At 42.9% G+C, this 13,491-nt stretch overlaps 1 protein-coding gene across 1 annotated transcript in view; it reads left to right on the top strand.

The window, feature by feature from the left end:
* Nucleotides 1-13,491, top strand: part of MAML2 (mastermind like transcriptional coactivator 2) — a 210,441-nt gene that overhangs the window by 137,270 nt on the left and 59,680 nt on the right. Inside the window, exon 2 of the mRNA XM_059466871.1 lies at nt 8,232-9,683. Coding sequence (XP_059322854.1) covers nt 8,232-9,683 — 1,452 coding nt within the window. The remainder of the gene's footprint in view (nt 1-8,231; nt 9,684-13,491) is intronic.

Raw genomic sequence — 13,491 nt, 5'->3', positions numbered from 1 at the left:
TTACTATATAAACTTTCATCAATTTCTCTTTTATTTGTCCTTTCCATTATCCGTTCTCTTCATAGGAGTATCTTAAAAGCTCTTTAATTGTTGTTTCAAAACCCTCCAAAGCCCTCGAAATTTTTGCCTGTTTTGCTCAAATAGGTCCCAATCTCAGTGGGGTGTACTTGCCCTGTCCTGACACTGCATGTTTAAGCTGAAGACTTTGAAAAAGGCTCTTAAGTACTGCTCTTACTTATGTCCTTGATGGGGTGACCGTGCATGACGGGTGAGAGCCAGGGGGAAGAGGCTAATACAGGTCAAACCCAACCATCAAGTAAGTGCAGCAGTCTTGTAGGAGACCTCTTACTGCAGGCCTGGATTTGATCCTAAACATCACTTCTCCACTAAAGTTTTGGCAGAGGGTCAAGAGTCCTTCCTTCTAACAGGAAGCCATTTTGCCAGTTGCTCATTAAGTGTATTAGTTGATGCGTGATGGAAGGTGGCTCTCACTGACATGGGCCCTCCTTGTCATGGCTGATGGAGTCTGATGCCGGAAGCACGACTGGGCAATAAGCTGAAGGGATCTTTCTTTTCCAATTGACAAGTGGTGACTGGATCTCCTGTGAACTGTAACGTACCCTGAAGAAGATCTCAAGGCCAAACAGTTGACTTGAGTGTCCTGTGTGACGCATTGATTTGCGGAAGAGAGAAACAGTCTAGATATTTCCTTATCTTCCAAGTCTGGATGGAGGACTACTGTCTTCCTCTAACGATTGAACTTTTGATAACAGTGTTGCAGAGGGGATGGGTGCTTAGACAGGTAATAAAAGCCCATATGTGGCCATGGATATGTGCTCTGATGAGCCTACAGAGTAACAATTTGGGAGTAGCGCTAAGCAGAATACCAGGACCAAACAGCTCTCAGCATCTTTCTTTAGGTGAAATCTGCTGTGCTATTGATCTCTAAGAGGCAAATCAAATAACAGCAGCCACATTTTTAAGGATTAGGAGCTTCCTGTGCAAGACAGTATGTGTTTTTAATACCTTAAGCTGACTTATGAAACTGGTAAACAGTGTGGAGGGTGGTATTGGATGACCTCTTTTACATGCCTGATCATCCTGTCAGCATTTATAATGCATTTGATATTTCCTTCTCATCAGGATAGGATCAGTTAAGCAGTCCTATTTCCCAAAGCTCAGGTTGCATTATGCTTTGTTCCACATTTCATGGTAATAAATGTTGACATAAATTTCTGTAGATTTCACACAAAGTGATTGTTAATTTATTCATGGTTGAAAAGGAAAAGAAGAAAGAAAGAGAGAAAGAAAGAAAGAAAGAAAGAGCAAGCAGAAAAGACTCCTCCAGAAGACAGATACACAGCTTGCAAGATAAAAAAATACAGATATTTTATGCCTATTTGTTTTGCACACGGTAATGACTGCTACACTCTGATTAGCAATCTTGACCTAGTTAAAATGCTATTGTTTTTCTGTGTTCCTATTTTTCTAAAAGACTGTGACTAGACATGATATTTTATAATCCATCAGATGTAAAATCTGCATAAAAAATATAATTATTGTGCTTCAGCAACTTGGACCAAAGCCCTGACATTATGTTTCTAGGCAGTACACTGTGAATAATATAGATGCATTTTTAGGTTGGTATGTTCAGTTGGCAAGAGACATAATTTTTTCATAAGCAAAGGTAAATTGTGGGATTTCTAACATACTGATTGCTATTCCAGCCTTGTCGCAGCTAGTGAAAATTAAGTGGGTACTTGTCAGCCAAGAAACATCCTTATTTGTTAGTATAAATTCAGTTTCAGTGGCACTGAACATTACAGTAAACAGGGAGGAAAATTGTGTTACCTCTCAGTCAGCTTTATTATTGCCTGTGGTGCTTACATGTAAGGACCAGCCAGAGTCAGGAGACCACTGCAAGAGTTCTGTATGGACACCTGGATCAGGAGGACAGGTGTGGGCAGTGGGGAGTGCTGGGATGGGTAGAGCAAAATTCTCATGGCAGTAAACCCTGCTCATCCAAGTGATGCCTGGAGCTGGTTAGCTAAACAGGAGGGGAGTGAGGCAGAGTGCAGGAGTGCTGTCTCATGCTGCTGTGCTCACCAACATCGTGACGCTGAAGGCACCTGTGCCTTCTCCTCCTCCTCAGGCTCAGAGAGAACAGCTGATTCCTTTCTTATGAACACAGGGTGGGTGGCAGAGGACACCTGGAGCTGAGCATCTTCAACCTGACTGGAGCAAGAAACAGCTTCTGCTACCCCTGCACAGCACTTTGCACCCATGAAGGAGCCACCTTGTCCCAGCCAGGGTGCTGTGAGGACACGCCAGCTCCCTGGGCTGCTCTCCATTGTGCACAGTGCCCAGGCCTCCACTCTGTCACTCAGTGCTGCATGAAAAATTAATGGTGCTTACCACATCAGCATCATCCAGCAGATTGGACTTGGTCAACTCAGAGTGCTAAAATCTCTCTGAAGACTACTGTCATGCTTGCATCCTCAAACATATCAGGTAGATACTGCAGTGAAGACAAAAGATTAAAAATAAATGTACTTGAGCAGTGCAGAGAAAATGAGGAGCAGAAGGGCTGGGGGGAGATCCTCAGAAGAGGATCACACTACTGAGATTTTCAGGAGGGACACCAGGGTGAACCTGATTCTCCTGGGTGTGGGAAGGAAGGGGAACAATCAGAGCCAAAGGATTTCAGATGTATAGAAATAGTGGTGATGGGAACATTCAAAACTGAGTCTGTAGTCAGAAATGGACCTTGAGGGTGCCTGTGTGATTGTGGCATTAGTTGCTGTGGTGGCCCCAGAGATGGCATCTCAGAGATGTCCCCTTGTCATACCTGTGTCAGCCCCAGGGTGCCTCTGTGGCTTCGGAGCTGGCCATAGTGTGAGTCACCACCACCACCCTGTCTGGCTGAAGGGGTAAGAAGGAAAGGACAGAGGCATCTGCTCCTCCTGCATGCTGGGAGACTCCTGCAACAGGGAGGCTCTGCCCTGGTGTGCCCTGGTCCCTGTCTGGAAAGGTGCTCCCCAGCTTGACACAGCTCTGAACAAGGAGGTGATACTGATGGCAGCAAACACTGCCAGCCACTATTTTAAAGTTGAGAGTTGCTGTCATTCAGAATCAGGCTCTAAGCCTCAAGGGTGGTTGCTGGGTCCAGCCCTGCAATGCAAAGGTGCTTTCACAGCATAAATAAATATCATTCAGCATCTTTTCCTCCTTTGAAAGGAATTTTTTTTCCCCAATTTTCATTGTTTGAATATTTTTCATATTTTTCCTGTAATTCTTTACGTTTTTGCTTCCCCAGCTATATGGGGTATTTTGTTTACAGTGTAGCCATTGTTTCCAGTGCAGTCGACACATATTGTGTGAAAGTCTAGGTAATCCAAAATGGACCTTTTAAAGTGGATTTGTTTGCTGCTTCTACATTAAAAGCCCCAAATCCAGAGCTGCTTTTTCTATCATCAGAGATCCCATTCCACAGGAACTGCTGACACTGCCACACTGCCTGCTTCACAGTGTGGGGTTTCAGTCAGCAGCACCTTGGGAGTTCCATCCCTGTTGTTCCACCACACAATGTAAGAACACTGCAAACCTTTGTAGGAAATTGTGAGAGTGGGGAGAACAAAGGTGGGAGGATTCTTCCTTTTATGTCTTCCACTAAAAGGCTTAGTGGGGACTTAAGGCTATCAAACTGTGGCATTCTCTCTGTAGTTTCCTTGGGGTATTTTTGGTGTTTTGGCCCAGTCTTGAGTGTCCAGCTATAAACATTTCAAAATTAGTCTGATACAGTACTAAAATCCCTGTACAAAGGCTTGATCTGCAGGCACTATGGAGTTACTCAGGCAAGTCAGAGGGACAGCTTGTGTTTTACTTGTCCTGAGAGCTGTGAAAGTCAAGGTGCTGGACGGTTAGTCCAGGAGCTCTGTCGAGCACTGTGCTCCTTCCTACACAGCGGTAAATGACAATAAGAGCAATTTTTAAAGGAAGTCCAACTGCTGAAGCTGTATGAAATGCACAAAAAAATAATATTTTTATTGAAAGAGAAACCTGATAAGCTATTATTTCCTGCTGACACAGCCAATTCTTTTCTTGACTATATCGGATAGACCCTGTGGAAAGAAATACAAGGTGAATACACATGAGTAATATCAGAAATGCATCAATGATGTGATAAAAATATTGTGCAATATGGATATTTTGGAGAAAACAATCTCTAAAATTTCTCATTGACAAGCTGTGCTTTTGCACCAAAACATTTTTTTGCTTCCACTTCCTAGAAAAATAAAATGAGCCAACAAAAAATCAGCAAAATCCTCTAGTTTTATATTTAGTAAAAAAATTCAACTAAAAGAAAGGTTAAGCAAAAGCCCTTTCTGTTTTTGCGAAAGAGAAGTTTTTTGATACCAGGATTTGATGAGCCCTAATTATTAGTTCAGTGGATTTCCTACTGATTTGGCCTGGTGTCAGAGAGCATTAGAGAAAAAGCTGCCTCTCTTAAATTCCTTTAAGACTCTGAATAAGTTTTAAATATAAAACTTATAAATATTATATATGTCCCTCTGCACAGGACATGGTATCACACCGGGTCGTTTAGATCAAGTCATCTCTAGAGTTTGCCCTCTGCTGTCCCCAAGCATTTTGTTCAGGAACAGCACTGGGCTGTCTCATAGAAATTATCTCAGTTCTGACTTCAGAAGATCAATCACCCAGCTATGCCTTGCTGTAAATGCGTGACCTCACGCTGACTCACCAGAGCCTGCTCAGCAAAAGGTCCCACAGTAACACATGCTGCCAGGAAATGCCTGTGCTCCGTGATGGTTCATCCAGCGCTGCCCACCTACCTGTGGGATGGGGCTTGGCATGGAGGGCTTCCTCCTCTCCCACTTACTGTCATGTCACTTGTTTCCCATCACAGAGCCTTTCAGTATTACACAGTTCAAGCAGCTTGAGATGTGTAACCACAAGCCTCTTTGATCTGAGGAATGTGCCTGGGTATGTTATAGGAACTTTTGCTTTATGTTTACTGACCCAAATCAATCCTAGCTTGCAAATTGAAAGAGATGGAGCCTGAAATCTGGCAAGTTGGTTGTTTTTTATTTCCTTCTGAAAAGTCTGTGCTTTGCTTGGGTAAAAAGGGTTTGAGAACTGACTTTTAGTCAGTAATCAAAAAATGTGATTGCTAGAAAAATGCAAAGATTTCGGTGATGGAACCCTAGTCCTTTTCCTTCTTAACAAAAGAGGCATAATGCTGGGGCAGCAGTGCCCTGCAAAAGGCAGCATTCAGAGAGGCTTGTGATGGACACTGCTCATCTTCCTGAACAAACACAGACTAGTCCCCTGAAGCCCCCCCGACATATAATTGGTAACAGCTCAGTGCAAGGAGGTAGAGGGGGCTTCATCCCTGTGGGCTGCTCACATCTTCCCATGCCCTCTCCCTCCATATCCTGAACTCATGGGGGATGTGAAATCAGGACCTTTGTGGCAGCCTCAGTGAAGTCCCCTGAGTTCCCTGCACCTTTGCAGCCTGACTTGCTCTCATTTCTGCTTTAAGGTGTGGACATCTATTGACTGATGGTGTTGTCAGCATTCCAAGGGTTATGTGTGCAAGGTTTTGGGGAGATGTAATAAGTTGTTCTTGTTATTCTTTAGAAATGTACAGTCCCTTTTTTGGTGGGCAGATGTCATGAAACCAGGAGTCCTCCAGGCCATGCTAAGGGAGGGGTGCTTGGTTAAGGGATGTGTCTGGAGATCATGGTGCTCTGCCTGGCTCTGCTGCTGACTTGTGTGTGGCAAACCCCTTCCCAGCTCACCCACCTCACCCTGCTATCTGCTAGAAGCTACTTCAAATGCAGTGAAAAGCAGATACTACATGCAGCACAATGTAACACCTGCATTTTCACATGTGTCAGAAAGCTTGGTGCAGGTGCCCTGAAAATGTGGAGTTTTTTAAACAGCTCCGTCTGCTTCAAAATGTCAAGCAAACCCAAATTAACTCAGAAAGCCATATTAACCACATGAAACATATACATATGCAGGGGATGTACTCTGTTCGGCCTTTCTGTCAGCAACACATCTGAAAGCAAAATGTGCTGCCAAGTCATGTATTCTAATGACCTGTGGACTTCCCCATTTCCCAGGAAGATGAATTTGAGTGTACGAGCATGGTTTCTAATAGACACACTGACAGCAAAGATGATAGTAAAAGGAAGTGCAACTTACCTTTTTTTGTACCAAAGGAAAGTACAGTGACTCATGTGTCAGAAGGAACATACTAATCCAAGACAGTCTGTGCTCTTCGCAGTGACCACCAAAACCCCTCCCCAGTGAGGGACATCTAGTGACAATTAATTACTCTTGCATGCACACAGTCTGTAGACTTATATGAGTAGGCATCAACATGTTTATCCTTATGAAAACATGAATCTATGATTTCAAAGCTATGCTGGAAGGTTAACTTGAAATATGAAATTGGATTTTCAGTGTCAGAGGGAGAAATTACAAACTTTATTTTTAAGGGCTAAACTCAGTGACCGGATGACGCAATGGAAGAGTGGAATGGAAAAGCGGGTTTGGAGGAAATATGTATTTCTCAGTTAAACTCTTTTCAAGCAATTAAATTATATTCAGAATAAATTTTTTCACATCTGGAGTTAACTGAGAAGAGCTTTTACCTATAGGTAAGCCTGAAACTGAAGGGCATAGAGGCCACAGTAGAGTATTACATGCCCATGGACTTCTGTACATGAAACAGCATGATGCAAATAACATGAATGGAGGATCTCATAAATCATTCTTCCTCACTTAACTGGAGAATTAGAGTTCTCAATTCTCTCTGCCCTTTGTAGCTTCCCAAGGTATCACAGTGTGTACAGGCATTATTTATTATTTTCTCACTGGCACACACAGGTATTTCTCAGATGGCGTTGTCTTGATGCCTCTGGGGCCATTGCACTTCTGCCCAAGTGCAGAAAGGCAGAAGGTGAGCTGTGTTTCACTGCTTATTTTCCTGGCTGAAACAGGGACTGTGTGTGCTGGCTCTGCAAGGGCTGCATGTGCACACTCCTCGCTGTGTGCCCCTTTGGTAATGATTCTATGGAATTATAGAATCATTAAGGTTGGAAAAGACTTCTAAGATTAAATGTACAGGGCTAAATATAGGACAGCTGCCCTTGTTTTAAAAAGTGATCTGTTCTTTTATGAACTGTGTGCAAAGCAACTCTTCTTGAGGGCATCTGCATCTTACTTGAGGGCATATGTACCAAGTCCAGGCTTTTCAGCTCATGGGACTGACATCTCTGTTTTCTGTGCATGGGGTGGGAATTTGTGTGCACAGCCACAGCAGATGAGTAGATCAGGCAGACAGAGCCATGAACCTCTTTTCCTTCAGTAGGCCCACAGGGCTGGCAAGCAAATGGAAGTATCGCTGTAAATAGTCAAGGAAAAGAAAACAGAGTTACAATTCTCAGGGCAGTGTTGAGTGGACTGTATGTTTTATAAGAGATGTTTCAGAACATAAACAACAAGGGCTGAATGTATTAATGTACATCTTTGGGAAATAATCTGGCAGTAACTACATCATGGGCCAGACCCTTGGCTGACATAACTGGACATGGCTTTAGTGAACTCATTCTCAGTTTTCAACAGGTTAATATCTAACATTTTAGATATTAAAACATCTCTGGCCAGTATAAACCTACATAAGCTAAGGGTGCCTTGATCTTGTGTGTGCTATTGTAATGTGTTCAAGGACTTTTGGACTCTACAGGGGTCAAAAATATTTTTTGGATCCTATACCAAAATTGGGAAAATGAAAACTGCACCACCGTGTAGGCACAAGGGCAGATTTCATGACTGCATTTGTCTCTGCTGTCTAAAATTTGTCTTTAGATCTGTCTGGCACAGCTAGATTGGAGTAGATCTGGAGCAAAGGGGCTTTACCAACTACAGCTCTGGCTACCTCCCTCCCATGTCACACCTGTGAAGGGGAAGGGGGTCTGTGATGAACAGGAGGCAGCAGTGCTCGAAAAATGCTGTGGTGGCAGGGAGAGTCACCACTTAAAGCCTATTTGCCTACAGTTCTGCACAGCTTCATTGACCAAAAAAAGCCCAGAGGACCTTTCTGAACTAAGCAATGCTTATCTGCCTGTTGCCTTTCAAGCAATTAAATTATTTCTTTGGTATTCATCTAATGATTTTTTTTTTGTCTCTGTTTCTTTCAGCTTCAAGGCTCCTTGAAGAGAAAGTTGGTGGTAAATCTGTCACCTGTCAACAAAAGGCCCAATGGTGTTTCAGAGAACTCTTTCCTTGACATTAAGAGGATAAGAGTGGGTGACAATATCCCAGTGGGACAAGGTGGTCAACATGTTAACAATTGCCAAAGCCAGTCAATGTCAGGAACTATGACTGTGGGGCAAGGATCACAAAGAAAGGCCAGCAGCCTTGCAAACAATACCCATGCTAGTGGGAATGACATGTTTAATATGACTTTGAAAGAGGTAAAGAAAGAACCAGGAGAAACAATGTCCTGCAGCAAACACTTAGATGGCCAGACATCCCATGAGAACATGTTCCCTAACAGATATGGGGAAGACTCATGGGACCAAATGATGGATCTTGAGCTTCAGGAACTGTTTAATGAACTGACTAACATATCGGTGCCACCAATGAGTGATGTTGAGCTAGAGAATATGATAAATGCCACGATAAAACAAGATGAGCCATTCAACATTGACCTTGGGCAGCAGAGCCAGAGGGGCCCTGCGAGATCTCTGCAGATGGATAAGATGGTGATAAAAAGTGAGTATGCAGCAGGCATGAATCAGGCTCCTGTGGGCTCCCCACAGATGAGGCCTTCTTCTACAGGTCCAGCCTTCACGATGGCTCCCACTGCCATGTCTGCCTCTTCACCCATCCCCTCGGTGCCTCAAACACAGGTGTCACAGGTTTCTTCTGCGTCCACTCGGCCATTGCCTAACTGGCAAGGTGAGGTGTCTCATGCACAGCAGCTCAAACAGATCGCAGCCAACCGGCAGCAGCATGCCTTGATTCAGCAGCAACAGCAGCAGCAGAACCAGACAGCCAACTGGTCCACTCTGTCTCCATCAGGACCTTCCCCTGGACCCTTTGTGCAAGAGAAAATCCCCAGTCCCTCTTTTCGCCAGCAGCAGTTCAGCCCACAAAGCTCAGCAATGCTTGGGGTGCCAGTGAATGGAAACCAGACAAAAGGGATGAACAACTATGTTTATAAACCAACCACTTCCCAGAGCAATCCCATGGACATAATCATGCAACAGAAGCCTCAGGACCTCAACAGAAACTTTATCAACAGTGCCCAGCCACCTCTAGAGCAGCATCATGGCAACACAAAGCCTTTGTTTCACTTTAACTCAGAGCAAACAAACCAGCAGATGCCTTCGGTTTTGGGTTCCCAAAACAAGCCTGCCCTTCTGCACTACACCCAGCAGGCACAGGGTTCAGCTCCTGTGCAGCAGCCACAGCAACAGCAGCAACAACAGCCACAGCCACAAACTGCTCAGCCTCTCCCAAACCAGTCTCTCCAGAGGCCACCTAATGTAACCTTAGCAATGCAGCAAAAAATGATGCTTCAGAAAATGCAGCAAAGCCAGCAAATCTCAGGTTTGCAGTATCCAGTCTCTCAGCAGCACAGACAGGTAAGACAAATTGCTCCTTCTTTGTTACAGAATTGTTCTGGTCCAAGTAATAAAAAGGCTTTTCCTGGCCTCATTCCTGCAGGAGATGTGTCCTAGTGGCACTTAATGATCCTCTTAGCATGCACTTCTGCAGAGCTGGTGATGGCACGTTTAGAACCCATTCCGGTGTTGTGCATTCATGGATGCACATTTAGAAGAATTTCAAGAAGCACATGCTCATAACACTTTTCTCTTCATGCAATGGAGTGAATATGTCACTGCTATATATTATGTAGATTCTTGTCAGAAAGGTGAGATAGTAGGGCAGATGCAAGTGTATTTTGGACTCCCATCTAAGTTTTCTAGCTTACAAAAATTTAGGCTCTTTTGAAAGTCAGAATTTTAATGAATTTCTATGTTATCTTAGATAATGTGTTTTACAATGTTAATTTTTATGCCATCATTTTTCTCATGGAGGCAGGGTTAGGAAATTCTGTTTTTAGATATCTTTTGACTGATATGACAGAAAATACTGTTTGCACATTTGCTATCGCTTTGGCAAAGAAAAACTAAGATTTATCTGTGAGCTTTCTAAACACCCATCACACTTCTGGGAATATTCCGTGGATAAAATACATGCTGAGAGATGAAGGAGAAGGTTGCCACAGATATGTCTACAACTATATTCCATGTAGCCAGCTCCCACTGTGTTATCATGAGACAGTACCCTGACAAGATCTGCTGTTTTAGCTTAGTTGTGCTATGCCAAGTCCCTGTGCACCCAGGTCTCAGATCCCAAGTTTCAGACCTGCCAATCAAAGTGAGAATGTGCAAACTTGCTGGACCCCAGAGTCTGGAAACCAGGTGCAAAACAAGTAAAACATATTTGACCTTGGAATGTTTAGGCAACTCTGAGTAGTTTAGGTGGGATTTCATCTCAGTGTATTTGAAGATATGGAATTGCAGTATAGGTGTGGAGATGGGAAAAAAGCTATAAGAAGCTGCTTAAAAATGAAAGCTTGTTTTCCATGGACTCACAGAAAGTAGCACTGTGAACGAATCCTTCTAAGGTGGAGTTTCTTCACCAAACTGGATGAACAGGCTGATGCTTTAAAAAGAGTAAATACAGTTGTATGCCTGCACACCTTTCTCCTTTTAACTCTTTTAAATTTCCTGAGCAACTATGACTTACTCCAACAAGTCCATTAGCAAGAGGTACCAGGTGAAACCTATGTGCAGGTGTGAGAAATGAGCATTTGCAGGATGCAAGCACAGTTTTGCTGTTTTATGGGAGGCATCTGCAAGCTGTTCTTCCTCTTGAGCTGCTGTGTGCTCTCTTCTTAGGTGCATTTCCCCATTCTCCTAATAGACTGGCAGACAGATGAATGTTAACAGTTCCTTCCTTCAGCCATCCTGAATCTTCCAGCAATCTGTCAACACAGGGGAGACAGGCAAGACTTCTGCAAACACTACTGTTTTTCTGAAAAAAATTTGCAAGGTCACATTCTGGTGAGGCACAAAAACATGAGAGCAGCTCTGCTTGAAGTGATGTTAACTGCTTGCTCTGTGCCCTCTTGGGCTGCTGCTTAGGGAGGCCAGCCAACAAGATGGGACTGGGCACCTCAGCCCCAGTAGTACTTGCAAGCTTTACCATGAGTGTAGCAGGATTTCTCACCAGGATTTCTTGTGTGGCCACAAGATCTTTGGTTTAGGAAACTTGTCCTAACTCTTATTGTAACTTTAGATATTACACCAAGGAAGGGGTTTTGCCTATCATTGCAGATTTCTTTCTGCCAACTAATTTTCCAATGTTTCATGTCATCTGACCACTTCCCACAGCTGTTTCTGCAAGATGTGGCTACCTGACCCACAGCACAGCTGAGAAGCTTGGAAGATTTTTAGACACAGATTACAGGGCCTTTGCAGTAAAGATGCTGTTTTTTCTATGCTCTAGAGAGATAACTGGCTTTTTTTTTAGCGATCCCTAGCAGTTGTTCCAAAGTGCTGATGAAGCTGAGAATATCAATTATGTCTCTCTCAATTAAAGTATTTTGTGGTTGCTGGAACAATACTTAGAAATATAATTGGTCCATGAATTACAGAGTTTTTAAAAGGTTTGAATGTAACCATTTACCTTGCAGTATTTATGAGTCCTGTGGACCCTTTAGCACCTGCCTGCACTGCTGCAAGAGCCCACTAACCCCTTGGACAGCTTGCCACATAAATTCAGATATTAAATTAAGGGGGAGGAGACACTGCTAGTATTATCTTCCAGTAAAGACAACAAAGGTCAAAGCGACCTTGTGGGTCGACTGTGCTGATTTTAGCAATGGGGTCATTACCTCATTTAGGCTGCACAGCCTGCTTTCCTGAAGGATCATCTCCCACCTCTGAGTGTTTCTACACATCATTAAAAGTAATGCATGATTAATTACCAGCATTTACTAATTAACTTCATGATTAATATTTATTTTACCTATGCTCTATTTCTGCTTGAGGAATCAAGATTTGATTCTGCTTGGTATCATTCAGCTCCTCCTCAGATCATTACAGGACCATGTCACAACTCACTGCAGTGCTTTGTAGCTGGTAGTGTGAGGGCACATTCACAAAGGGCTGCTGTGACACTGCCATCAGAAATCACTGACTGCAACTCTGTAAGTTCACATTTTTAGCAGAACTAACTCACCCTCTGGATTATTTGCTCCCCAAGCTTTAAGATCCCCAAAACCCATCTGAGCTTGGTTTTATCAGTCCAAACTAGTTAACTGGAAATGTAAGGCTTATAATTTCTCTGCTTGTCACATTCCCTTTGTGTCAATTGGAACAAACTTACAGAGGGATTTGCTAATTAGATGTCTTTTGCCTCTAGGGAAAAGTCATAAAAATGATGGAAATCATCTTGGTTTCCTGGAAGGTTGATCTGAATGAAGGGCTTGTTTGCCTCTCTCTTTTATTCTCCATTGTTCTGGGAAAGATTCCTTTCTATTGTCTATCTGAATGCAACATACACATAGTAATGAAAAAACTCATAGAAACTCAACATTCCCTTTGTTTAGGAAGTACTTAGAAGCTCCAAATTCTATACAAGTTTAATCAGGTTTGTGATACTTCTACAGAGCCTCAGCTGAAAATCTGTAACTGGGCCTGGGTAAAAGTCTAACTTTACCCTTTTGAAGGAATGTAGTCCAGTCAATGAGAGATGCTTCTCAAGTAAGACTGAAGATTTTTGAACTGGAGACTTGATGTTTTTAACTAGTCCAAGAAATGCCTCACACATTTTCCAAGTTTTCAATTAGCTATTTTATTTGTTGAATAAGATCTATTACTTTTCCTTGAAGAAGTAAAAAAATAAAAGCGAAACAAAAAAAACCAAAAAAAAAAAAAAAAACCACAACAACAAAAAAAGCTTGTATCTACTAAATAAAATATAATTCGTCCCCTTCTGGTTTTGACCTAAAGCCAAATTAAACTCAAGGATTTCAAGTTGAATTTTTCTCCAATTGTTTTCATTCAACTTCATTTGCTCAAGGGAGGGGAGAATAGAAGGCTGAGCTCATGAGAACAGGAGCCCTAAGAGAGCAAGGCCACTTCATCTGCTACATGTGGGCATGTGTCCTATTTAGTCTTGGCTTTGGAGGCAAGGATAACACAAGGGATCGTGAGAGCTTCAGCCTCCACTTTACATGAACAACCAGTAGTCCATATTTTTAAGGCTCTGGATACATCAGTGTAAATACAACCCACAATAGTGTTTGCTTGTGGAAACCTCAGGGCCTTTTTAGTCCTTGTTCTTTAAGAATTGCTTTGAGGATGGGATCACCTTCTC

The sequence above is a fragment of the Ammospiza nelsoni genome, chromosome 2 (assembly GCF_027579445.1).
Source record: "Ammospiza nelsoni isolate bAmmNel1 chromosome 2, bAmmNel1.pri, whole genome shotgun sequence".
NCBI classification, from domain to species: Eukaryota; Metazoa; Chordata; class Aves; order Passeriformes; family Passerellidae; genus Ammospiza; species Ammospiza nelsoni.
This window is presented reverse-complemented; position numbering and strand designations above follow the sequence as displayed.